Consider the following 27,903-nt stretch of genomic DNA (forward strand, 5'->3'; position numbering starts at 1 on the left):
TCTAACGTCTTACTATGTTTCATGCGTGTTGCATGGAATACCTTATTTTCTTAAGTATTTTCTGTACCTAACTTAGGGTTTTATTAGATTAATTATTAATCTAATTAATTATTAGATTAATCTAAAGAAACCAACAGAAAATGATATATGTTTTACATTTGAGGAAAATATGATTTATAGAAATTAAGGAGCATTTCCAAGGCCATACTCTACATGTGGGACGAAATCCAGATTTATTGGATTTTAACACCTGAGCTCTTAACTACTGCAATTATATTTACTCACTAGCCAAAGAGTGAGCAAGAGATGTGGTTCTAGTTTCCACATAAAAAGGACTGTGATTGTAAAACTCATCTTTCAACAGCTTTATTCTTAGTTAAGTATTTAAATTCATGGACCTAGACCATGAATTTAAAGAACTAGTCCTTGTGAGTCTGTGGCTGTGTAATAATCTATGTGAACCTTCTTCCTCACATGAGGAAAAAGATATGAAAATCTAAGGTAAGTTTCTCTATATACAATACATCAAGCAAGATGCAAATAATCTTACAAGTGTATGTGTTTGTGGTGGGGAGGGGCGGTGTTCCCAAAACGTCACAGGTATTTTTCCAAAAATATTTCCAATGGTTAGAGCCAATTGCTGTGTATGCACATCTTCAAATGTCATGATGATAATTATGGATGTTGGAATTAATCAACAGCCAGTCATGTGCTGGTAAATGTGTAACAGTTGACTCTAGGGGAAAAAAAAGGCAGTTCTGATTTGTAGTGTTTGCCTATTTCCATGATGTTAATAATTTCACCTTGGCTGACTTCAATCTACCAATGTGACATCTCTCAATACATTTGGAAAGAATAAACACAGCCAGCTCTCATGAGCTTGTGTGAACAGCTCCGCATATAACTGCCCAGAGACCAAAACACAAAATCTACTGAAATTAGAAGTTTGGGCTTTTTTCCCCTAGTCAAACTTAAATTTATTAAGAGAATTTACTAAAGAAAGTGAATTGTGGTAATTAAGGAAAATGAGAATTGGCAAACTTGTAAACATTTTTTAATACGCTAGTTTTCTTTAAAATGAAATAATGGCATTTCTATGTAATTGCTGACTGAATTAAAAGCAAATCAACTTAGAAAGGGGAATGAAGATTACTGATACTGGATACTTATCTTGGAACACTAAAGCAAAAATAAATGTGTCTCACCTAAAGAAGTTCTGGCTGGAACAGCATCCTTATTGATCCAGAAAGATACCCAGGATAGGACAACGATGAGTGTGCAGGGGATGTAGGTCTGGATGGTGAAGTATCCCATCCTTCTGCTCAGGTCAAAATAGACAGACATGACCACATAATCTCCTGGAACAGAACAAAGATAACATCATGCAAACCCTTATCAAACTTGGAAACCATTTAGAATAGGGAGCCCAGATATAAACCCATGCTTATATGGTCAATCAATGACAAAGGAGGCCAGAATATACAATGAGAAAGAGACAGTCTCCAATAAACGTTGTTGGAAAAGTTGGACAGCCATAAGCAAAAGAATGAAACTGGATGACTACCTTAAACTATATACAAAAATAAATTCAAAATGGTTTGAAGACTTGAATGTAAGACCTGAAACCATAAAACTCCTAGAAGAAAATATAGGCAGTAAGCTCTTCAACGTCGTCAGGCTTCATATATTTTTGGACCAGTGTCAGGCAAGGGCAACAGAAGCTAAAATAAACAAATGGAATTACATCAAACTGAAAAGCTTTTGCATAGTGAAGGAAACCATCAACAAAATGAAAAGGCAACCTATTGAATAGGAGAAGATATTTGCAAATGATGTATTTGATAAGGGGTTAATATCCAATATATATATAAAGAACTTATGCAACTTAATATAAAAAAATCCAATTAAAAAATGAACAAAGGAACTGAAAAGACATTTTCCAAAGAAGACATACATATGGCCAACAGGCGCAAGAAGAGATGTTCTGCATCACTAATCATCAGGGAAATGCAAATTAAAGTCAACTCATACCTGTCAGATTTGCTATTATCAAAAAGACAAAAAATAACAAGTGTTGGCAAGGATGCAGAGAAAAGATAACCGTCCTCATGCACTGTTGCTGAGACAGTAAGTTGGCACAGCCACTATGGGAAACACTATGGAGGTTCCTCAAAAAATTAATAGAAATACCATACAATGTAGCAATTCTACTTTTAGATGTTTACCCAAAGAAAAAACACCAATTTGAAGAGATCTATGCCTCCCTGTGTTCATTGGAGCATTATTTACAATAGCTAAGATATGGAAGCAACCTAGGTGTCCATCCATAGGTAAAGATGTAATATATATACAATGGAATATTACTCTGCCATAAAACAAAGAATGAAACCTTGCCACTTGTGACAGCATGGATGAACCGAGAGGGTATAATGCTAAATAAAAGGGTCAGAGAAAGACAAATACTATCTTCGCTTATATATGCAAACTAAAAAACAAAACAGAAACAGACTCATAGAAGAAACAAACTATTGATTACCAGAGTGGGGAAGGGTTGGGGGTAGGTGAAATAGGTAAAAGTGATTAAGAGGTACAAACTTCTAGTTATAAATAAGCCATTGGGATGTAGTCAATAATATCGTAATAATTTTGTATGGTAACATATGGTAATTAGACTTATTGTGGAGATCAATTTGTAATGTATAAAAATATCAAATCACCTATATATATCTAAAACCAATAGGATACTGTATGTCAATTAAACTTCAATAAAAAACTGCAAAGCATGGAAAAATAAGCCTATATTCAACCCTCATGTTCACACTATACAAGGGGTATGTGGAAAACTATCTTCTACCCTTTAGATTTAAAAAACAAAAACCCAAACTAAACTGAATTCTGATCCTTTTATAAGTAATGTGACTACCAGATGAAAGCAAACATTTTGAGTATATTGATAATAATTTCTTCTTTCAGGTGTTCCTGGAGGGTGCCTTCTCTGGCTGCTTCTTGTACACAAAATAAAACTCTTTGGCGGGGGTAGAGGGAAATAGTTGTTACTATGTTGTGTTTCTCTCACCTGCAATGAACCCTAAGGTTTGTAACAATTTCCTCCTGTTCTCAGAACCTTTCTCCATACAAACCACAGAGGAATATACTGGTGCCTGATGCTAGTAAATGCCCGTTTTACTCAATTTATAAGCAAATTCCTATGCTGAGACATTTTCCTAATGTTTTGATTGAATCATATGGTTTTCCTTCATGGCAAGTGCAATTCTTAATTTAATTTCTCATTTGTGTGGCTATTTTCATAATCTCTCTCCTGTTAGGATTTATCTACGAGTTCACAAACAGTGCCTATTTTAACATACTACTATACGACCAGTACTTAGCATTCTGTATGACTCCCAATAGGTATTCAGTAACATTCGTTGAATAAATGATCAAATAAATAACATTTATAAATTTAAACAAAGAAGGGAAAAAAACATAAAAATCAAAAAGCTGTATTCTGAAAAAGTTTATGTAAATAATCCTGATAGAGTAATAAAGGAATCAAAAACTACCATATGGCTATGCATGAGAACAATTTAATGCAACACAACTTGAAGTCTCTAATTTTTTAAAAATTCTATCTTTTTCATTTTGTATGATTCCAAGTGAAATTTCAGGAAAGTAAAAATTTTAAATAATATCCTATGGAGGCACATCCCGGGTACTATGATTTATGCTTTCTTATATACTCTTAGGGAATATTAGTGTCAAAGACTATATCTGCTATGGCAACATGAGATGAACATGAGACCACTCTTCAAATGTTACTTCTTTTATTCTTTACCAAATTATAATTTGTCCTAAAACACATGAAGAACAAATACAAATCCTGTGCTTTGGTTTAATTATTTGGCTTCGTGCCTATGTTTCTCTACTTACTTGGCTGATTTAGATTTGATTTGAAAATCAAGTACTTTCGAAGCCACATGCACAGAAGACTGACTTAGCAGAGACATTCTCACTCCTCAGTCCAGGTCTTCCTTCCTACTTGCAAGTGTCATCCACAGCCTTCCAAGCTGCTGAGACAGAAAACTCCCCATTGGCTACTCTTCCAAGGAGTAAAGAGTCTCCCGCTAACCCTGCAGTGTTTCCTAAGTGGAGTTATGAAAACCTCCTAACAGCCTTTCGGCAAATTGATGCACTGTCACTTGTTTGAGCCCGCTTACGACAGCGATAGGGACCCAGAACTAGGGATTCAGCTCCCATTCGAACATCAGTTCCCACTCAGATCAATAAGTAGCCATTATTGAGCAACTATCCCTGAAAACTTAAAAGGTGGGAATTTCTTGTTGGGAGTAAGTAGGTTCTGATTAGTTCTCTGAGATTATGCTTCTCTGTGTTGATTTATCTGGACTTAAGCTACTTAAAATCATGGCATTTCATAAATTAGTTTGGTCTCTGCTTTTCTTCTGGTTGAGAATATAATAGACACAGGCTATAATTGTGGAATAAAGACATTTCATTTAAGATGATGCCTATTAATGTCTGTTTCTTTCCTGTTTCTTTGATCTGAATATTATAGGCAAATGCAAGTTCTCATATACTAGATAGGAAAAACAAGGAGAGGTTTTCTTTTTAAATAATAATATTCAGTGGCGCTTTTTCCCCCTATTTTCAGAGTCCTTGAGAGTTTTCTGCATATTTTAAACATGTGTTTAAGTGAGACTTTACAAAGTATAATATTTTAAATAAATCTAGATAATTTCAATAACTTCTTTTTACTTATCATGTAAGTGAATGAGGATCTACACTTTGGCATTAATGATCTGACTCTTTAAAAGGTGAACTTTAATTTTGTCTCAAGTTAACAAGATAATTATCTCAATTCAATACTCCACTTCCCTTTAGGTCAGAACCTAAACTTCCAAAGCCTATTTATCCATCAATTTCTATTTTAAGGTAATAGCTTCTGAGCATCTTTCATCTTTGCCAGCAAATGCAAAGCTCTTCTACCACTAGGTTATGAATTCCAACTTGGAAACAGGCCATTTAAAAGCAAAACAGCTTCACAGTGACAGCCTGATGCCTGTCTTATCTCTAAGGCCACATCCCTTTTTGTATTTTTAAAAACTCTGGGCCAAGGAGCCTATAAAATCAAATCCCCTGAAAGTGCCACATCAGTGATTCCTAAGCCCAAAAAGTTTAAATGCCAACCAAATCAAAAGTGGTTATTTCAGCCACTTCAAATATATTCCTTCTATTGATTTAGTCTAACATATGATATTTAAAGTCATAGCATTTAATAAATTAGTTTGGTCTCTGTTTTTGTCTTAATTTAGAATGTAATAGATACAGGCTCTGATTGCAAAGAGAAGATATATAACTTGAATAACACCCGCTAATGTCCATTCTTTCTTTATCTTTTATAAGCTTCTCATGTCTGGTTTTAGGAAGAGACTATCAACATTAATGAACAATGAATTCCATTTTTTTTTTTTAACTGTGGTGTGAAAGTATTTCCTAAAAACTTTAAGATTCCAATGGTAGAAAAGTCTTCTACCCGGTGAACACCTGAAATAATGACAAGAAGTATTTTCTGGTTACCTGGAATGAGAACTAGTATATACAGAGACTGGGGTTGAATGGTTTGCATGTATTCTTTTTTTTTTTTTTAATGAAGATTTTATTTATTTATTTATTTGGCAGAGAGAGAGAGACAGCCAGCGAGAGAGGGAACACAAGCAGGGGGAGTGGGAGAGGAAGAAGCAGGCTCATAGCGGAGGAGCCTGATGTGGGGCTCCATCCCATAACGCCGGGATCACGCCCTGAGCCGAAGGCAGACGCTTAACCGCTGTGCCACCCAGGCGCCCCAATCTGTGCTGTACTTCTATGAGGTTGCTTTGACCACAGGAAAGCAGGAGAGTTGACGGACTACATTTTTATTTGGGGAAACATAAAAGCATAAAGGAGGGGCGCCTGGGTAGCGCAGTCCTTAGGCGGCTGCCTTCGGCTCAGGGCGTGATCCTGGCGTTCTGGGATCGAGTCCCACATTGAGTCCCACATCGGGCTCCTCCGCTGGGAGCCTGCTTCTTCCTCTCCCACTCCCCCTGCCTGTATTCCCTCTCTCGCTGGCTGTCTCTCTGTCACACAAATAAAATCTTTAAAAAAATAAAATAAAATAAAAGCATAAAGGAAAAATATTTACACATTTAGCATGTAAAACTTAGAAATCCTATATGCTTTAGGGGTGCCTGTCTGGCTTAGTTAGTAGAGGTTGCAACTCTTCATCTTGGGGTTGTGAGTTCGAGCCCCATATTAGGGATAGAGTTCACTAAATAAATAAATAAATAAATAAATGCACAGCTTTTTCAAAAGTTTAAAAAAAGAGAATGCTTTAGTAATTTTAAAAGGAAAATACCACACTTAAATACTATATCTACAAAATAAGAATTGAAAGGCCAATATCACTGATATATAAACAATTGCCATTAATCATTGAGAAAAGAAACCCAAATTTTTAATTAGGCTAAACAAAATGAATGGACAATTAATGGATATATGAAGATTCTCAGCTTCGATAGTAATCAGTAAAATGCCAAGTAAAAGAATAGTATTTCACTTTTAGCCTATTATATTAGCAGAAAGTACAGACAGGATGTGGACAAAGAACTACACACTCTTGAGAGGGGTCTACATTGACTTTTTGAAAGATAATCTGGAAATATCCTTTTTTTTAAGATTTTATTTATTTATTTGAGAGAGAGCGAGCACAGGGGAAGCAGCAGAGGGAGAGGGAGAAGCAGGCTCCCCACTGAGCAGGGACACCAACAGAGGACTTGATCCCAGGACCCTGGGATCATGACCTGAACTGAAGGCAGACGCTTAACCAACTAAGCCATACAGGTGCCCCTGGAAATATCTTTTTAAAAATATATTTAACTTCAAGATATATGGAATAAACACTGCCCCAAAAACGCTTTGTAAATATTGCCTTTTAATTGGTACCACATTTTTCTCCAGTTTTGCTGTTGTTCCCAAAAGAATGAGTAGAATACCTAGTCCTTGGGCAGAATCATAATCCCTGAGCTTATGGATTCTAGAGCATTACGGATTAAGTAATGACTTTCAAGTTAAATCAGTTGCTAACTTCTATACATGCCACTCCCATGTGTGTCTGCATCCATCACCTGCCTACCATTCCCAACGGTGTCTGAGGCGCCTATTAACTTTTCTGGAATTACATTCAACATTCTTCCAACAGCTAGGTCCTGTGAGTTTTGAAGGAAAAACATAGCCAAACTGTATTTCTTGCCATCAGAGCGTCCTCAGGCTAAGAAAGACATAGGGATATACCATCAATACTCAATGGCACAAGGGCTCTAACAAAAAATATACATGCTAATTTATCTTACACCCCATAATTAAATGAAGTTTCTCGTAAGCACATTTCTGAAAATTCTGCTTAAATAATTCCAATCTTTGCAAACCTTAAAGAGATCATGTTCCTCTTCACCAAAAGTCCAAGACCCTTAGTCTGTCATTATTCCCTTCAGGTAGACAAAGTAAATTAAATATTTCACTTCACACTTGTATGATTTTTCTGTCTTTATTCTTCCTGACCTCTCTTCCCCAGATTCCTAGCTCATCTGCTTTTCCTCATTCCAACTTCCAAATGTCCCTAGCACCACACACTACCACACACACATACTCTGTACGATGCCTAGACTTGTGCTAAGATGGTAGTTACCTTAAGTTAAATGCAAAATTAAATAAAATTTAAAAATCTATACCCCCAGTTCAAGGGCATTTCAAGTGTGTGGCTAGTGAGTACTATATTGTGATGGTACAGGTTACAGAAAAGCTGCTTCATCATAGAAAGCTCAGTTGGACAATGCTAATTTAGACCAATCTTTCTAAAATGTACCTCTACTCATACCATTCCCTTCAAGTTTCTCAGTATAAAATCCATACTGCTTAACATGTGTTTCTGCTCCATTTTACCTTGATCCATCCCCACTGTATCTCACACCATTTATTATCTCCCCCTTTAATGCCCACCCAACCTAATTTACTTTCTATCATCCTAAGGGGTACTGCTCATTCTTTTGTCTTCATTTGCCATGTTACCTCCAATTTCAGGAATACCCCGTGTTCCTGTATTCATGTCACACATATATATATTCCTCCAAACCCTTCAATAAGTGTCCATTGATATCAGGACACACTAAAATCCTTTAACTTGTCCTCTAAGACTTGGTATAGTCTTTCTCCTGACTACATCTCTAGCCTCATTTTAAATAGTATTTCTGCACACTCTGACTGGTGTTCTTGTGGTTCCCTCAATATCTCTGCTACTTCTTGCCTTAGGACCTTTTCACATGCTGATTCTCTTGGCTCAAAATCTAATACCCCCATCTTTAACTCCATACTTTCTTCCGATGCCCATTTAGTCCATCATCAAAGATGTCCTTAAGAGATCTAACGTCTTCAGTAAAACTTCATAGTATCATTTGACAATTAGAGAGCTGATCACAATTTAAAGAATATGATTGGTGTGAATATTAGATAACAATTTACAGTTGGTTCACGAGTTCCATGAGGAAGTAGCTATGCTTAGTTAACTATTTTATTCTCAGCATCTAGTAGAGTGCCTGGTACACAGAAGGAGTTCAACAATTATTTGTTAAATGAATGTTTTAGCTTAGAAAACAATTAAGAAAACCCTGGCTAAATCCTATAGCAAAAACATTTAAGACCAAGACAGAGATCAACATGGGCTTTTGAAATATTAAAACTTCACTTTAGAAATTATTGCTTCTGGAAATATTTTTACTGGATAGCTTGCTGAACTTAATCGCCAGAGATGTGAATATAAGGTCACAGTGAGCTGTTAGCAATCCTAACTGCTTGCCAAGAAGAAAAATCAGCTATATCAGAGTGCCCACATTATGCTTATTAAAGAATCGATTGGTGATTTGAGTTTCTCAGCCAGATCCAATTACTGAGAGGAGAGAACAAAGGGACTTGGCTGCTGAAAGAGATCAATCAGTCTTTCACCTTAAGTCTAATAGATAGGTGTGTTTTTATTTCATCTGTTATTTCTTTAAGCTCATATATTGGAAAAAACAAAAAAACAAAATAGCAATTGGATAAAGTACAATGGAAAATTAAAAGTATAATTTATAATTTTTTTCTAGGCTAAATCTATCTTTTAAAGACTCCCTCTGACTTTTCCACTGACCAAAGAGAGCACAGAATTGTGGTGAAGACCAGGAACTGCTTCAAGTTAGATTTCCTAGAAGCAGGGATAGAGTCAAGAATTCCTGCAAGGGTGATTTACTGGGGTTTAACTGTTAGAAAAAAGGGAGTGAGGGAAGGAAGCAAGAACTGGCAGTGGAAAAAAAGCTAAGCATAAATAGGAGAACTTCTAAGAGGTTCTGGAACAAACCATCCCACAGAGTAAGTGCCACCTTAAGGCAAGAGCAGCAGTCATTTGCACTCCATAGGCTGAGATGGGGTGCTCCTAATCTCCTGGCTGGGATGGTTCTATTTCGGTCAAAGGCAATTCTGTAGAGAAGGGGACAGTGGTGGGCTGTCAGCAGCCACCTCTTATGGCACCTGGGGAGTGGATACACCAGTTCACAGAAGACGGGAAGGAGGGATCATCAAAAATGTCCACTACAGGGGCGCCTGGGTGGCTCAGTCGTTAAGCGTCTGCCTTCGGCTCAGGACATGATCCCAGGGTCCTGGGATTGAGTCCCGCATGGGGTTTCTCCGCTGGAAGCCTGCCTCTTCCTCTCCCACTCCCCCTGCTGTTTCCCTCTCTCGCTGGCTGTCTTTCTCTCTGTCAAATAAATAAAAATAAAATCTTAAAAAAAAAAAAAATGTCCACTACAGGGATGCCTGGGTGGCTCAGTTGGTTAAGTGTCTGCCTTCAGCTCAGGTCATGATCGCAAGGTCCTGGGATTGAGTCCCACATCCAGCTCCTTGTTCAGTGGGGAGACTGCTTCTCCCCCTGCCAGCCACTCCCCCTGCTCGTGTGCTCGTGCTCGTGCACGTGCACACGCATTCTCTCTGACAAATAAATAAAATCTTTAAAAAAAAAAAAAAAAGTCCACTACAAAGACTGTGATGTCAAACTGGCTAGGTTCAAAAGTCTTCTGTCACTAACTGGTTGTGTGATTTGGGGAAAGTGCCTTAATTCTCTGAGTCACAGTTTCCTTATGTGTAAATAGGGATAGTAAAAAACCGCACCTCACAGAGTTATTGTGAAACTACACTAAAAACAGTTAACATATGTGAAGTGCTGGTATAATTCCTGGCCAATAGTAAAAGGCCCATTAATGTCATATATTATTACAAAGTAGCATAATCTTTGTAATATTATTAACACCATTCTGGCACATATAAACATAGAAGAAATAGTACTCCACATCCAAAAGAGAATTGGTTAGAAAGGGTCCTAGAATTTATCCATATCAACCAATTTTATCCTCTTAAAGACCCATCAAAGAAGACAGTGTGTTAGCCAAGGACACAGAGCTGCCTAGTGGCAGACCCCTGTCTCCTTGCCTCCCAAAGCAATACTCCTTTTGGACTAAATAGCCTGTTCATTTTGAGCCAGTGGTTAGGATCATGGAAATAAAGGGGGGGGGGAGGAAAGCAGAAAATTGAGCAATTACCGAATGTAGTAATATAGAAAACTGGTTTGGATAACTGCAGGCCCCAACCACAAAGAGGAAAATTCCTTTCATTTGCTCTTGAACCTATCGTGATAGGCATGTTACCTTTAGGAGGATGGAAACAATCATACTAGAGTTGTCCTCCTAGAGAATAGCTTTAGATAGAAGAAAGCTTAGTATTTGTAAAGCCTCCAGAAATTAGCATTTTTCTCTAGGTTTACACAGTGAACCTAAGTGCTTGCTAATATCTTAGCCCTCTGCATTTCTGTACTAGAAAATTCTCTGTACTAGATTTACTAGTGTAAATCGCTTCTCGTCTTCACTTGCTTTAGAAGCCAACCAGTCTCTTAGCTCATTGTGACCTTTTGCAATACAATTCATTATTTTGGGTGCATTACCAAATTCCAACAATGTTGCAAATAAATTCACCTTGGGACTTATATAAGTAAAGCAACTCTGGCTCGGAAATCTAAAGCTGAAGATACAAATGAATGCCTTTGCCACTTTGATCCATCAAGGAATGCAATTTCTCAGCATAATTAAATCTAACTCCTACAAACATCTGACTAGACACTAAACATGTTTTATATAACTGTGGAATAGGTTGTGGTAGCAGAAAATACACAGAATCCAGTCCCAGAATTCAAGTACTAGTAATGACACAAACAGGGTCCAGAGAGTAGGGCGAGTTGTTTAAATTCTCCTAGGAAAATAGGGATAAACATTCCTATTGCTAAGGCTGTTGTGAAAAACACATTTGCTAATGGTAGGCAAAGTGCTGTGTAATTTTTCAGAGACGATGTATACATGTCATATATTCTTACAAAATAGCATAGTCTTCATAATATTATTAACACCATTCTGGCGCATATAAGCATAGAAGAAACAGTACTCCACATCCAAAAGAGAATTGGTTAGAAAGGGTCCTAGAATTTATCCATATCAACCAATTTTATCCTCTTAAAGGCCCATCAAAGAAGACTGGTATGGACAGTCTATGGTATTGGTAAGTAAGCTTCCTCTTGAGTGCAATGTGTTTACCCTTTGTTACAAGGTTACCTGCAACCATCAGGAATAACAGTAAAGCACTCAGTCTTATTTACATGAACATCAGTGTATCCATGAACAACATTAAGACTATCATTTCAACATAGGTCACAGATTTGTGTCACAAAAATCATCTCCTCTGTTCAACGTGACACTGAAATATGGACTAATGACATATCAACATGGCTTGGTAGTCAAAGGTGACAAAATATCGTTTAATGTATGGTTACTCCTCACGTAAAGTATTACTGCAACACCACCAGAGCTCCTAATTGATCCCTCTGAGAAGTCCCATTTCAGGGGGAGTTTTAAAACGTGAATTCATATTCCACTCTTTGCTCTCTTGGCTCTAAGTTGCTGACTGGAAGTATTTTCAACGGCTCAGGAGAGAGACCAATAAGAAGCATGTACCACAGTATAGTTAAATCTGTCACCTTTGATAAGAAAATTAAACTGGCTTAATAGAGGTATGGCTGGGTATTTGAGAAATCCTAAGAAAAATAGGAGTTGTTTACTCCCAGTCAACCACAGCTAAGTGCTAGATAAGGATTTTTTTTTTTTTTTTTTTGCTCCTTGTAATTACAGATTACAACTGATTTGTCACAGTTGTAATTCCAGAGCCACAGAAAAGGAGTCAATATGTTACATTTTGCCATTCTGACATTTACATGAAACTGCACTTCACAGAGGAAAAGAAGAGAAATCCTACTTGCAACCTGCAGAAAGAAACAAGATTTCCCAACATGAAAAGGCATGGTTCTGTCCATGAAAAAATGGGAGTCTTTGGCCATGGGCAGCCACAGTTCCCTCTATTTCTCCTCACCTATTATACAGGAATTTCCACCCTTTTAGAAAGTACCGGAAAGAAGAGATTCCACTCTGACTTTCTCCCACTTCATTCATTCTGTTACCTGATAGGCAAAATTGAGATGCTTGCCCACTTAGGAGTTTCCTTACTAGATAGATCTAATAATTTTTTCCATCTGTTCTCCATTTGGTAACATCTGAATCAGGGGGCGCCTGGGTGGCTCAGTCATTAAGCGTCTGCCTTCGGCTCAGGGTGTGATCCCAGAGTCCTAGGATCGAGCCCCACATCCCTCTCCCTGCTCTGCTGGGAGCCTGCTTCTTCCTCTCCCACTCCCCCTGCTTGTGTTCCCTCTCTCGCTGGCTGTCTCTCTCTCTGTCAACTAAATAAAATCTTAAAAAAAAGAAAAAAAGAACAAAACAAAACAAAAAAACATCTCCTGAATCAAGTCTGGACTAATTCTTAGAGGTTAGTCTAGAAGTTTGTTTCACCCAGTCCCTACTTTAGGTACTCAATTGTTGCCAGTCTGCTATTCTAAGCGAGTACTTGGTCTTGTATACCAACTTCTCCTCTGAGTTGGGTAATAACAAAAATTAGATTTGGATGAGAAATAGTACGAATCTTCCAAATCAATGCTACCAGCAATAAAGATGGTATTTGAATTCTATCTGTTGGATTTATGAATGTATTCTCACAAATGGTTTCAAAATCAGGAGGCAAAGAGAAAAATGCTATTAATGATTTTAATTCAAACCCAGAAAACTTTTCTAGAGAAATAACCATGTCAGTAAAAACACTGTAATTTCTTGTTTTTGTTCATTTGATGGGCCTGGCATAATTTTGTGTTTGAAGCCAGGTCTGATTAATCTAACCTAGGCACTGACATTTTCTTAAAGAAAAGACTCCACAGAAGTTGAGAAACCTAATGTTATCAGAATACCAGGCTTTCTAAAACAGCTTTGAAAGCAGCTGGAAAAAGAACATCCAAATTCAGGCAACTGCAGGCAATGGCTGGAAAAGGTCAAATCACAAAATGTTCCCCACGACGTCAAATCACTCCTGGGGATACTCTGCAAAATTATAAGCTTAAAAACTTGACCTCACTTGCTCTTTGCTCTATGCCCAACCACTCAATTTTAAAGCTTTCTTCCCCCTGCTGGAATTCTCTCCCCCAGGAAGTTTTGCATTTTGTGATATTCAAGATAATTTTTAAGATGTCTGTTAAAAATCATTACTAATATATTTTTTTAAAACTCTGTGAATTATATCAAACTACATAGAGTTGGTTTTAAAAAGCTCAACTTCTCTGAAAAAGGAAGCTGCATTTTTGGTAGGGAAAGCACTGGGCTCAAAGTCAGCAGACCTGTGCTCTAATTCCTGCCTGTTTATGATCTTCTTGTGTAATCTTGGGTAAATCCATTTTCCTTTCTGGTTCTTTTTGTCTTTTTTATAAAATAAAACTAGTTCACTTAGATAATGGGTCTTATGGGGACCCTATGTAAAATGTTAAAATATGATTTTAATATTAAATTTATTAGTGATATTATTTAAATCTACATATTTGAAACACATCCAAATTTCACCAAGAGCTCTAAAATTTATGAAAAATGAAATATATGACCAAAAAAAAAACCAACCTGGTGATATCTTAGTTTGACATGAATTCGCTCTATGACCTTAAGCAGGTTACTTAACTTGCCTAGTCTCAGTGTTAGCACATAGAAAAATAGGGATAATAGTCATCCTTCCCTACTAGAATTCTGGTGAAGTGGAATGATTCCTGTTGCATGTTTAGAACAAGGACTGAGACAAAGTAGGTGCTTAATAAATGTTACTGAACATTATTACCATTATTTTTTTCCTTTTCCTAACATTTCCCCATAACTCAGAGGATCTTATGACCTTGAGAATCTAGTTTCTATCAGAGCTGTTCATTTGGATTTGTATCCACAATAAGCATCCATTTTTCTCCACCTGTCAGGAAGTCAAAGCTTATTCCCATTCCTTCCTCCCCTGATTTTAAATTTAAGGATTCTATAGCTGTACACCAGACAGAACCTCTTTTCTTATACTGCAATGACCTTGGAGTCAAAGACAAGAGAGCAGAACAATCTATCCTTTTCCTTCCCCCAACAAGACTCCATTACAGACATAAAAACATGAGAAGGTCACAGCATAGTGGGGACGCAAGAAGGCCCCCTACTGGGGGGCTACAGATCTTGTACTCAATACGTGATACTGCCACTCAAGGGCACCTCAGGGCTGGTGAGATGACATGTGTCCTGCCTCTACTCAATTATCGGACACAATCACCTCCTTTTACCCACCACAAAGCCCTTGTTGTAACTTGAGTAATAAAGAAAAATTACATAAAGATTTGAGAAAAGCATGCCACCACATCCATTTGCTGATTATATTTGGGATTCACATCTCATGGCTTTTTGATTTATATGTCAGAGAATGAATTCTAGCATCCACCTGTTTGCCACATGGAGTCTTGTATCTCTTTCATTTGCTAAAGGACAGTCTAGATCAGGGGGCAGATGCTCAGCATTCTCTGTCCACAGGGAAGATAAGGTATTGTGTTTTTGAACAAAATGGACCTCCAGGAGCAAGTGTTCTGGGAGAAAGATCTTGTGAACCAAGGTATGTAGGTATCTGCCTCATATCTGGCTTCTGCTATTGCAGAATTGATATAGGAGATTATTAAAGGCTCTCCAAATCCTTTTTTTTTTTTTTAAATTGGCACTTGCTTTCTTTCATAGATGGTATTCCATGTCTAATCAGCATCAAGAACAATGGTTTAATGCTCTGCTCACCAAAACTGAAAGTGTCTTTGGCCTCATTATATAGGGAATTTTCAGTACTTTCATTGCTGAATTTGGATTTGATCCTAGGGTGTCATAGCTGAAAGAGAATTTAGAGATCAAGCCAGTTTCTTCATTTTCCTGATGAGAAAGTGAAGCTCTGAGGAATACTGGAGCTTGCCAAAGGTTATACCACAGAACCTTCCCCAGAAGCTAGGTCTCTCAATTTACCCCTGAGAGCTTTTTTTGTTTTCATTAATACTGTCATTTGAATAACTAAACTGTGAGTTGGAAAATTGAAGTATAGTTTTATGCATTAAAGATTTAGTTAGATGTTCTCTCTCCTTTCCCATGCTTGAGTTCCTAAATAAACTTCAGAGTTAACCAATTCTTTCTGTGGAATAACTGCATTTATGATTTGCAAATAGAAGGGAAAAATAATATTAACTGTAGAGAGCTATTATTTGCTAAGCACTATTGTTCTCTCGGCATTGAGGCAACAACCTCTCAGCAGCTGATCACAAGAGATCTCTCAAGGAGGATTTGATGTTAACATCATTAAAATTATAGCCTAGTTGGAATCTGGTGTTTAAATAATGGCAAATCGAAGTGCCTTGCTTCCCCTCTACAGCCTTCTTGGCAGGGAGGAAAAAAAACCAAAAAGCCTCTTTTCTTTTTTTCAAGCAGTTTCTAAAGGATGTGCGCTATGCAGAACTCATTAACCCCTTGGGCTCAACCAGCTCTTTGACGACATATTGGATTTGGTGGCATGAAGTAGTAATTGGAAAAATTTATAAAACCTGGTTTTCAAGGCTATAAATTTTCAAAGATATTGAAGAATTGAAAATAGCTGCTTTAAGTTAAATATTTAGTATATTTAATCTTTACAATGCTAGGGAAGAAACTCTTGGTCATGTTCTAGGACTTGTGTCTTTGGTGGACAATCTGCAGTCTAGCCCAAAGTCAAATTCACCAAGCTTACATGTAGCTCGTCTTTTTTTTTTTTTTTAAGCTAAAAGAATTTAATTTCGTTAATAATTAGGGGTATATTGATATGTCTATCTCAAAGACACAGAATTATTTAAGACATACTCCTATAGTAGTCATACAATTAATAGAGAGGGAACAGGAACCAGCCTGCTGGACTAACACATCTGTATTATACAACAACATCAATGGCAATTATTTCTCTAATTCTTCTTAAGAGAAAAATGCCAGAAAAGTTAGAAGTAGAAAAGGTTTGCTTAAAAAAACCCTGCATGGGGGCACCTGGGTGGCTCAGTCGTTAAGTGTCTGCCTTCGGCTCAGGGCGTGATCTCGGCGTTCTGGGATCGAGCCCCACATCAGGCTCCTCCGCTAGGAGCCTGCTTCTTCCTCTCTCACTCCCCCTGCTGTGTTCCCTCTCTCGCTGGCTGTCTCTGTCAAATAAATAAATAAAATCTTTAAAAAAAAAACCCCAAAAAACCCTGTATGTATAGGATAAGTGTAGACCCTCAAAAACCAGATAAAAATTGTCAAAATAAAACAAATGAGAAAAACTGGTTAAACTTCTCAAACGTACTAAATTATACCAAATATATTATACCAAGGCATTTTAGCAAAATAAAGCATTAAACTGTACTTAGTAGACATATACATTTGTTTTCAACGCTACTTCATTATGGAGTGATTGACTTTAATCTCCTCGAATAAAGAATGATCTGAAAGCCATGCTGACTAAATATAAGGTTAGGAAAGCAAACACCCCCAACCATTTTTTGCATGAACATGGATTCTACCATTTAATGCAGACTCAAGGCCAAAAATTTTTAGTGGGTATGTTTTACTTCCTGTACAGATTCTTTTCAAGTAAGCTCATAAAAATGCAATACAATGCGATGAGCCCAATTTAGAAATTACGTGAGGCAGCTCCTATTAACACAGGCAGCTCCAATGAGGGAAAAGGAAAAGCTAAATACGGTGTCACTGGGGCTTATTATGGGAGGAGAATAATCAAGTACAAGGAACTAGAACAGACTGAAAATAGGAAACATCATGCCCTAACAGTCATTTGATCAAGGTTGATTTGATTGTTTTGATGACCAAAATAATCCATGTGAGAACTCCACAATGAGTGTGAAGAGTTCAGTGTCCCAAAAACATACAGAGTGCTCAAAGATTAGCAGCATGACCTGTCTCTGCAAAACTGAAGAAAACATGGCTTGAAATGAAAGATAGGGGAAGATCTGTTTTCAAAGAACATAATTTTAAAGGAAATGTTGACATTTAACTTTCAAAACTGAAATTAAAGATGAAGTAGAGCCTGGTACAGGATATGTCTGAAGTGAGTAAGAGCCTTGATTTCCTAGTGGTGTAACTGAGACAGGACTTGCACTTAAAAACTGTTCAAGATTTTATGAGTGCCCTAAAATTATGAACAGAATGGCAATCCTAAAATGACTTTGGCCAAAATGAGCTACCAAAGACCTGCACTAAGAGAGACCCCAGTGGCCTGGAGCTGATGTATAGATGGGAGGGGCTCAATGACTGCCCAAAGACCCCGACTGCCTTTTGACCTCACTATCCAATGAACCTAGAACATTTCTAGTAGGAAAGACATATCAAAGTCTTTTAATTATTGGGCAATACAGAGACAAAGTGAAAATATGTTTATGACTACAGTTTTGAGATCTTTTAGACATTTAGGGCCATTCCTTTACTTATTTTTAGCGGTTTACACAAAGTTACCAAATTAGTATCTCTGGAAGAAAATAATAGATTACTACAGTTCAAAAGGTGTCTCCTATAGCTCATCTTTTTTTTTAAAGATATTATTTATTTGAGAGAGAGCAAGCGAGCACGAGTTGGGGGGGGGGTTGAGGGTAAGGGAGAAGCAGACTCCCCACTGAGCAGGGAACCTGATGCAGGACTCAGTTCCAGGACCCTGAGATCATGATCTGAGCCAAAGGCAGATGCTTAACTGACTGAGCCACCCAGGCACCCCTATAGCTCATCTTTTGTAGAAAGACATTAACTGTGGTGACATAAACCTTCCCCACATTCCCTCATCACTCCTCTATATAGTTTGACCATTATTAAGAAAAGACAGTGATAAAGAATAGACTATAAGCACATTCCCTTTTCTCCTAGTTCTAAAGTAATTTCTTTAAACAACTATCACTTTAAAGTAAGTGAAAGATGCATTAATAGAAAAAGAGAATGCATATAACTCAGACTTTAGAATCAGAAGAAATGTCAAGGATCATCTAATCCAGCTGTAACTCAGAGTTACAATGATACACCCAGGGCCACACAATTAGTTAGCATCAGATCTAAAATGTAGAATTCCAGTAGCTTGATTCTCGATTTGGAATTCTCTCATGGTGAATTTTTACTAAAAGTGTTACACCTATTTTTTGTGCACTGACATCATAACTCAATAACCAAAACCACAGAAATATACAATTCTAGATATCAACCTGTTCAATACCTGCATCTTAGGATGAAGAAAATGAAGCCCTCAGTCCTCAACCTTCCTCCCAAAGAACTGGAAGCTATCAGTGTTCTGTTCTAGGTCACCACGTGCAATGTGGTGTAAGAGGGAGAGGAGAGGAGAGAAAGTGACTTAGTGATGGAGAAAATTGATTATCTGCCAGCTGGGAGCTGAGCTTGGAGCAATGTTTCCTCCCTACATGTCACAAGAAGGGAAACCAGGGCAGTTTCTAGCATTGTTCCTTGAAGAGCTGTGGCATGCTGTTATGTAAAACAAACGCAGACAAGGGAAGAGATGCCAACACACAGTCTGTCCGCACTTAGTCAACTGTCCTCCAGGGAGACACTGACAGTGTCTCTCTGCCTCCAGGAGTAAAATAATGCCACTTGCTGAATGTAAGTTGAATGACTGAGATGCAAATCTGAGCCGAAATCAATACACCTCCTCACTGTATCTCTGCCAGGGAAGAGGACTCAGGATAACTAAGCAGGAGAGACACGTGGCTTGGCATGTAGCCATGTTCTCTAGTCCCCAGGAAAGGAAGAGCTTTCAGAAAGTTGGACCAGCAGTTACAGGAAAACACAATCCCCCCCCCGCCGCCGCCTTTCTTCTCATTAATTATGAGGATATAAGCAAAAGCATGGTAAAGGCTGAAATTATAGCTCATGTTTTCCACTTCTCTGGTCTTTTCCTCCTGATGCTCTCTGACCTGTGTGACCAAAGATCTCCTTCCCGCCCCCTGCTTAACTTCACACAGAGCCTCTGCCTTTCCTGCTTGCCCTGAAGAACAACACTCTTTGCTCTAAACAAGTTTATGCAATGAAAAGAGTGTGGGCTTTGAGATTCAATCTGGATCCGCACCTTGACTCTAATTCTTACTAGGTATTCAACTTTAGGTGAGCTACTTAACTCCTTGGAACGTGTTTCTACATCTACACTCAACTCTCTTCTGTGTCACATTTCCTCCCTTCTGACTGATCTGGTTGAAAGGTAGACAACATGATAGACCAGGTATCTAATGATTATCTTTCCTAACAGCATTGCATTTTATAGGGGAATCCTGTAGACACAATGCTTTAACTCAGTGGACAAGATTCTCAATATTGTGATTTTTGGTGTTAAGGCATTTATGAGTCTAGCATCATATCCAGAGCCACTAAAACTACCCTGAGAAGATGGTCTGATCCACCACTAAGGCCAAACTTCAGTTTTGCTCATGTTTGGTGATGTGAGCTTCCAATGATGGTTGGATTACATGATAAATAAGGGTATTTCTAATCCTATAATCTTACGAAAATTTTAGATTAAGTCTTAAACCCTAAAGCAGATCATATAGATGATAAGATAGAAAAGATAGGCTAAAACATCCTAATATCAACCTAGAATAATCTTAATTTTTTTAAGCATAGTTTTAATTTTGGAGGAAAATTCATTTACCCCCAAATATCAAAAGTACAGGCAATAGTGAAGATTTTCATGACAAAAGAAATGATTTATATTCAAAACACACACTTTGTCAGTGTTGGAGATTTGATAATTTAGCTAAAAACAATTCTTAACACAAATCAAGGAGCTTCAGGCAATCATGGTCTCTTAATCTCTATTTCTTATGTGTCTGTACTTAACTCTTTTTTCTCTCTTATCATCCCTTAATAGTGCCACTGTTGAATTCTAGTGATAGTAGGTTTGCAAAGGTAATGATGTCTGGGAATTTCCTCTGAAATTTTAGAATTGTAAGTTTTAAAAAGTTAAGATTGATTATCAGAAACTAGATTTATAGTAACCAATGTTTATTGATCATCTGCTCTAAGACACTCCCAGTGGGAGGAACTGAAGATACAAGGGTAAATGAGAAATTCTCAGCTGACGAAGTGCCACTCATGTACAATGAGAGGTAATTAGGCAATTCATAGCACTGTTACAAGTGCCATGAATGAGAATAAAGGAAGAGAGGTGCAAACATTCTCAGGGGTTGCTTCATCTCAACTGAATCATGAAGGAGAGAAAGAGTTATCAGGTGAAGAATGCAAGTAAATGATACGTAGAAGAAACAGCAAGTACAAATTTCCTGAGGCACGCAAGAACCTGAAATATTTGGGAAATTACAAACAGTTCTGTGGGTATAATGTAGAGTGTCAGGACTGAGTGAAGAAAAAGCCGAGGAGGAGTGCTTGGAGAAGTCGACATTGAGATTCATGTATATGACGCTAAGGAATTTGGAATGCAACCTGGGAGCAATGCAAAGCATTCCCTAGGCATTCTACCAGGATTATCAGGGTGAATAGGGAAACCCCATGATAACATTTGCCTTCCTCCAAAGTTTCAACTCTATTTAAAGGTATCAGAGTCTCAAACTTGGTATAATCTCATCTACTCATAACAGAGGTCAAGAGTGAATCCACATACTAGTCTAAGACAATAATTTCCCTAGGCTTTTCCAATCATCAATTGGGGAGGGGCCTGGATCACATACTGGGGTAAGCATCTGATTCTGCAGAATGGCTTTTCTCATCCATAAGGGTGAAGATGGAGCCACAGATACCCTCAGCATATCCTCCTCACCAGCCATATTCTCAACAACCCCAGCAGTGGCTGCCTTGAATGTTGCAAGTCTAATCCATATGCTCAGATCATTTTCCACTAATTAAAAATGTTAACTCTTGGCTCACTATCACACTCTCTGACATCCCTTATATAAATTCTCAGAATTTTCAAAGATCACTGTTACGATCTTTACAAAACTTTGTTCTGTGAGTTCCTTGAATTCCTCTAGTCTGCTGATGATACAATGACATTGACTTCATTGCTACTTTATTCACTCATTTGTGTGGTATATGCAACGGTACTCCTTTAATGAATGTCAACAAAAAATTATAAGGGAAATGTATGAAAAATAATAAAGGTAGGGCCTAAAAGCATCAAAGATTGAGGACAAGCTATTATTCAAAGCTAATTTTTACTTAACTGCAATTGAAAAAAAATTCAAAAATAAATGTTTAAGATATGTTAGTAATGGTTAAGAGTAAGAAAAAAAATAATCAGATGTCCATTTCAAACTATAAGGAAGAAACTTATATCACACAAAACTTCCTGATGAGACAAAAGTATAAGACCATTTTTAAAAAGGAAATAATAATGATAAGTCTTCTTATGTAGCACTGAAGTAGATGTGTCAACACCTTGATTACAATTTTACCTCCAAGATTGAAACTGGACCACTTACTTATACCATACACAAAAATAAACTCAAAATGGTTAGAAAACCTAAATGTAAGACCTGACACCATAAAACTCCTAAAAGAAAAGATAATAATCTCTTGGACATTTACCTTAGCAATATTTTTCTGGATCTCTCCAGGTAAGGGACACAAAAGCTAAAATAAACTATTGGGACTAGATCAAACTAAAAAGATTTTACACGGCAAAGAAAGCCCTCAACAAAACAAAAGGCAACTTACTGAATGGGAGAAGCTATTTCCAAATGATATATCCAATAAGGAGTTAATATCCAAAATAAATATATTTTTAAAAATCATACAACTCAACACCAAAAAACCCCCCACAAATAAGCAATTATATGGGCAGGCAGCATGGGTATTTTTCCAAAGAAGACATACAGATAGATAAGAGACACATGAAAGGATGCTCAACATTACTTATATATGCAATCTAAAAAACAAAACAAATGAACAAAAAAACAGAAATAGACTCACAAATGCAGAGAACAAACTGGTGATTGTCAGAGGATGGGCAAGATAGGTAAAGGGAATTAAGAGGTACAAACTTCTTGTTAGAGAATAAGCACGGGAATGAAAATTACAGCAAAGGATATATAGTAATATTGCAACAATTTTGCATGGTGACAGATGGCAACTACACTTCTTATGGTGAGCATTTCGTAATGTATATAATTATGATAGGGTCCCTGTAGTGAATAGAACACCGTATACAACGTAAGAGCATGTTGTTTTATCTTAGCTCTGCCACTATTAGCCCAGCATTCATTAGGCCTCAACTTCCCCATTTCTATTGAACAGATCGGGCTTCAACTCTAAGAATTCAAAATACATACATAACATGGTTATGAAAGAATGTTAAGACAAAGACACAAATGAGCAACTTTTGAAATTGGACACTTCAGAATTTTTTTTAAAGAATTTCTGTCTTACACTTCTTAGCTTATACATTCATATTTTATCATTCATGTTGCTGATTTCAACAGTTTACAAATAACCAGTTGGATAAACAATTTTATTCTTTAGCCCACATTCATCTCCACTTCACATTTCATGCTGTCACGGACACGCACAGATGTTACTCATAAATTGTTCAGTAGTTTCATTTTCTTGGGGTAGAAACTTACCTTTGAGCTTTGTATGAAAACGCTCACAAGTGTATCCCAGTTTCCTATCTGCAGCTATTTTCCTAAGAAAATTATCCAATTCTAGAATGGGTTGAAGAGAGTCTTCTGTTAAATAAAATACAAAATGCCAAACACTATATTTTGCCCTATTATTCATGTAGTCCAACTAAACTTTGAGGTAAATATTTTTTGTTTCCATTTCATATATGAAGAAATGGCCATTTAAAATAAACAACATGAGTGACTCACTAAACCGCCAATTGTGGGTTTGTGGCTTAAACCTCCATTTTTCCAACTATTGAGCGCATATTTTCCCCATACTTGTCTGAAGACCCAAGGTCAGTTTGAAGTTATAATTCTAAGTTAAATTAGTGTCTTCCTAGATGTTGGTCTTTGAAATATTTGAAGCTTTATAGTATTACTTGACCATTGAGACTCCCATATCATCACACGGCTCTTAATTATTTTGGACAGATGTGTAGTAAGAAAGAAGCCATACCTTTTGTTACATTCCTGCCATTTCTAAAAAAAAGAACAAGAGTTTCCCCAGTATCCTTGCTCTGTTTGGACTAATTTTCTGAAGAAGGTCAATGTACTCTCCTTTTCTAGGAGCTATTCCAAGACCTCTACTTAGAAAGCCCCGGTGGTAACCATAGGCAATAATAAAGACACAGCTAAGTATGCCAGGGGACTAAAAAGCCTATCAAATATATTAGAAGGGACTTCAAATGATAGCAAATGGGAGGCAGAAATACAGAATGCATTACACAATCAATGTAATATGGGAAGAAATGTGTTAGGGTTGGACTGAATCACTTATGCAATAGGAAAGAAAAAGGCCAGCTTATCCTTAGCATCTGAGGCAGCACTTCTCAGACTTTGTTATGCCAAAGAATCACCCTGGGATCCTGTTTACAATGATGAGTCTAGGGCCACACTCCTGGAGATTCTAATTCCACAAATAGGGGGAGGGGTTCTGGAAGTTTGTATTTTGAGTACGTAGCAGGAGCAATGCTGGGGTATTGATAATGTACTGTGAGAAATCAAGCCCTAAAAAATCAGAGGAGTAAAGGACAAATTAACAAGACAATTCTACTTTATTTCAGAGCGCTTACGTTGCTGTAAAAGGAGAAAGAACCAGTTGTCTTTCTAAGTCGTCTTAATGACTGACATATGAGAAACACAATCATCTGGATCAACTGCAGAGATTTAAGTAAAGACGTAAACCACGGACTTTCCCCCACACCTCTTGCGGATAAATGTGTTCCTGAAGCCATTTTCTGAAAAGACTTTACAAAACGAACACTGTGCATCTGACGTGGGTTATGGAACAATTCAGAAGGGACTGGAGCAGTAGCAATGATCAAACATGTTTGTTTCTGCAAGAAAATATATGAATATTTGTACTAAATAGGACATGGTCTATACCAAGTCCATGTCTTTTCAGGTCAGTTCTTACAGCCAAATGAGTTGAGATCAAGTTGCATTACCTTTGCGGTAATGAAATAAAAACTTCAACTGTCAAATTAATACTGTAACTTGAGATCAAATACTGTGAATAAGACACTGTGAACTTTAAAAGCTATACTTCATTGAATACTTAATATTTGTCTGCCATTGTATCTAGTGTATTACATATGATTTTGTTGTTTTTTTCACTATTTTCCTATGAAAAACATCTTAGGGCTCTTATTGTAAAGGTGAGGAAACTGAGACCCAGAGGGTTCAAGTGATCAGCTCAGAGACAGGCAAGTGAGCAGCGGAGCCTGGAGAGGAATAGGGCTGCCGCTCTAATGACAGTATTCTTTAGGCCATGCTATATTGCTTTTCTTAAAGATTCTCTCGTTCACAACTAAATTAAAAAAGAAAAATGTGCTTCAGTGGCCATGTAAATACAACTTTGAAATCCTTCTTCATTAATTCCTAAAATGATTTACTAAGTGTCTGTTATGTGTCTGCATAGTTTTTATGCAGTTTACAAATATTCCCATTTCCCTTTCTTTCTGGACCAGGGTAGAAAACCTCTCCTTCACCCGTTTGAAGTTAGACATGGCCGTGTGATTGCTACTGCAGTATAATCTAACCTCTCTGGATGGATACAGCACTCAGAATCTGCTCTTACCCAGCTTTATTGCTTTGTATCTATTTTATTGGCTTCAGTTTTCATTCCTTGTTTAGACAATGACCAAAGTAAATGTTAATAATGCTGTGTGATAATTTTGCTACTGACAACACTACTCTTTCCTACCTTGGACCATTTCACCAACAATGCATTTTTTAAAGAATACAAGCAAATACATTCTGTTTAAGATGTGATACCAAAGATCGTTCTTAATCTGTAGGTTTAACAGTAAATGAGAAGTAGTAAATTTGGTGCTAGCACATTTTAAACTGACTTTTCTTTTTACCTATTTTTCTTATTACTAGGATTTTATTTGAATAATCTCTAGGTTTAAGAAAAAGAGCATCACTGTAATGGATGTTTACTGGTCTTTTACTCACTATCTCTTCCCTCCCTTCTTCTTTGACCAAAGTGCCTTACTTTCCCTTTGGGAATTTACTCTTCTTTCTCAGCCTCTGAATTTGGGTGATACTCATCCCATTAGATCCTAAAGTGGGGATTAATGTGTTGATCCTATCCTCATGGCTAGAGCAATTGGTTCAGGGATGTGAATTTGACCAAATTTAAAGTTAATAGAAGAGAAACATCAGGAATTCCAGGGAGAGATTCTGTCTTTGACAGTGGTGGAAAGATATGAAGTCTGGTCTCACTGCAGGCATTTACTCCTACAATGTGAGGAGTCAGATCTCCATGGCGGCACCATGTTAAATCTGAGGGTGAAGCCAATGCCATGGATAGAAGATGGAAGACATGAAAATAACCCAGATCTTTGGCAAACATTTTTTTTTAGTTACTGTATTTGATACTCATGACTTAAATAATCCTGCATGACACATATTTTTTTTTTAAGATTTATTTATTTATTTGACAGAGAGACAGCCAGCGAGAGAGGGAACACAGGCAGGGGGAGTGGAAGAGGAAGAAGCAGGCTCCCAGAAGATGAGCCTGATGTGGGGCTCGATCCCCGAACACTGGGATCACGCCCTGAGCCAAAGGCAGACGCTTAACGACTGAGCCACCCAGGCGCCCCATGCATGACACATATTTTGATCATAAAAGTAAATTTTACTTAGACTACATTGAGACAAAGGGAACATGAGTATCATTACATAACTTGGAAATACGGATTGAATAGAACCAGTATCTAATGAGGCTTTAGACATTCCCTAAATATCCACTGAAAATTGTGCCACAAGGGGAGGTCATTTAATACATTTGTGTTTTTGATGATTTGCAATCCTTTTGGAGAGCCAGGAAATGTGTGTCATAACTAGACACAAAGCACTTGGCTGCATAGTGGTGAACTTTAAGTACCATAAAATTACTGAAGACAGCAATATGTGCAGCAATAATCAGGGAAAACATCATGCACATAGTATCACTAGATCTTGGGTTTGAAGGTTGTTGTGGTTTGGCCATAGAGAAAGGGACTCAGTACTTCAAGAAGGGGAATAGAATTGCTGTGGAAGGAGAGTGGAAGAAATGGATAACTCATCATTCACTTGGCAGGTCATGGGCAAGGCCCATTTCCTATAGTGTAGCCCTTTGCATCTTACAATAACCATGTGATGTAGACAATATTAACTTCATTTTATAGAAGAGTTGTCCAGTTAACTTAGTTTGGGTTTGACTTGACTTGATTCTTAGCGGCACGACAGAGCAGCAGACGTCTAACTCAGAGTTATTAGGATATCGGGTCTATGAATTACACTTAACTATTCAACTTCCCCCTTAATTTTAACCAACACAACTTTCTCTTAACACTGAATAATTCAAAGTTACTTCAAAATATACAAGTACACACCTTGTCAGATTTTAAAATAAGCATACGCATCAGTGTGATTTTGTCTGTACGTTCCTCATAAAGTCAGCAGAATACTCCAAGCTCTAAGCTAGTGGAATAAGGAAAGATGTGTATTCAACTCAACCCATTTAACTCCACAAATTCTATTATGCTTCTTTACATACTTTTAAAACTTTTTAAATTCTGACTTTTGCCTTCGGGAACACTAAAATATTTCGAAGTTAGCGAGAACATTAATTTATCCGTGCAAACGTGCATGTTTCTACGTGACTCTTTGATTTCTAGCTCTTCCACATTTTACAAGCATAGACGTTCAAATGCCAAACTAAGATCTTTCAGCAAAAATAGGAATTAATTTTCCTGATGTCATACTCACAGTCTCTGTTGAAGGCCAGTAATTCTGAGTACAAGCCCAGAATTCTGAATCATTTTCTAAAATGTGCCTACAAATCTTAAATTACATTGAGCCACAATCCTTTGCTCTCAAGAAGATACATTCATATTCTTTCTGTTCTGTGCACATCTTTGTCAAACCTAATTTCTCCCTGGTTTCAAGTTTCAGTTCAAACGCTCCGTCTCCATGATTCTTTTTTCTAGCTGTCTTCCTTCAATTGTACAACAAACATTTATGGAGTGTCTACTCTGTGTCAGGCCCGGGGCTAGTTGTTAAGATGACGACAATGAAGTTGGACTTTCATGACATTTTATCCATATTCACTCTTTTTTTTTTAAGATTTATTTATTTGAGAGATGCAGAGAGAGAGAGAAAGAGAGGCAGAGAGAGCTTGAGGAGGGGAGCGACAGAAGGAG

At 37.4% G+C, this 27,903-nt stretch overlaps 1 protein-coding gene across 6 annotated transcripts in view; it reads right to left on the bottom strand.

Moving 5' to 3' along the window:
* Window positions 1–27,903, bottom strand: part of GABRG2 (gamma-aminobutyric acid type A receptor subunit gamma2) — a 96,272-nt gene that overhangs the window by 14,266 nt on the left and 54,103 nt on the right. For 3 of the 6 annotated variants that reach the window (XM_040630325.1, XM_008692408.1, XM_008692407.1), the window contains exon 7: window positions 1,206–1,358. In XM_040630325.1, the coding sequence (XP_040486259.1) occupies window positions 1,206–1,358 (153 nt within the window). Of the gene's footprint in view, window positions 1–1,205; window positions 1,359–16,289; window positions 16,326–27,903 lie in introns of all 6 variants that reach the window. The other 3 variants (XM_040630326.1, XM_040630324.1, XM_040630323.1) reach the window with 2 other exon arrangements.

This window comes from Ursus maritimus, unplaced genomic scaffold (assembly GCF_017311325.1).
Source record: "Ursus maritimus isolate PB19 unplaced genomic scaffold, ASM1731132v1 scaffold_15, whole genome shotgun sequence".
In the NCBI taxonomy this organism is placed as follows: Eukaryota; Metazoa; Chordata; class Mammalia; order Carnivora; family Ursidae; genus Ursus; species Ursus maritimus.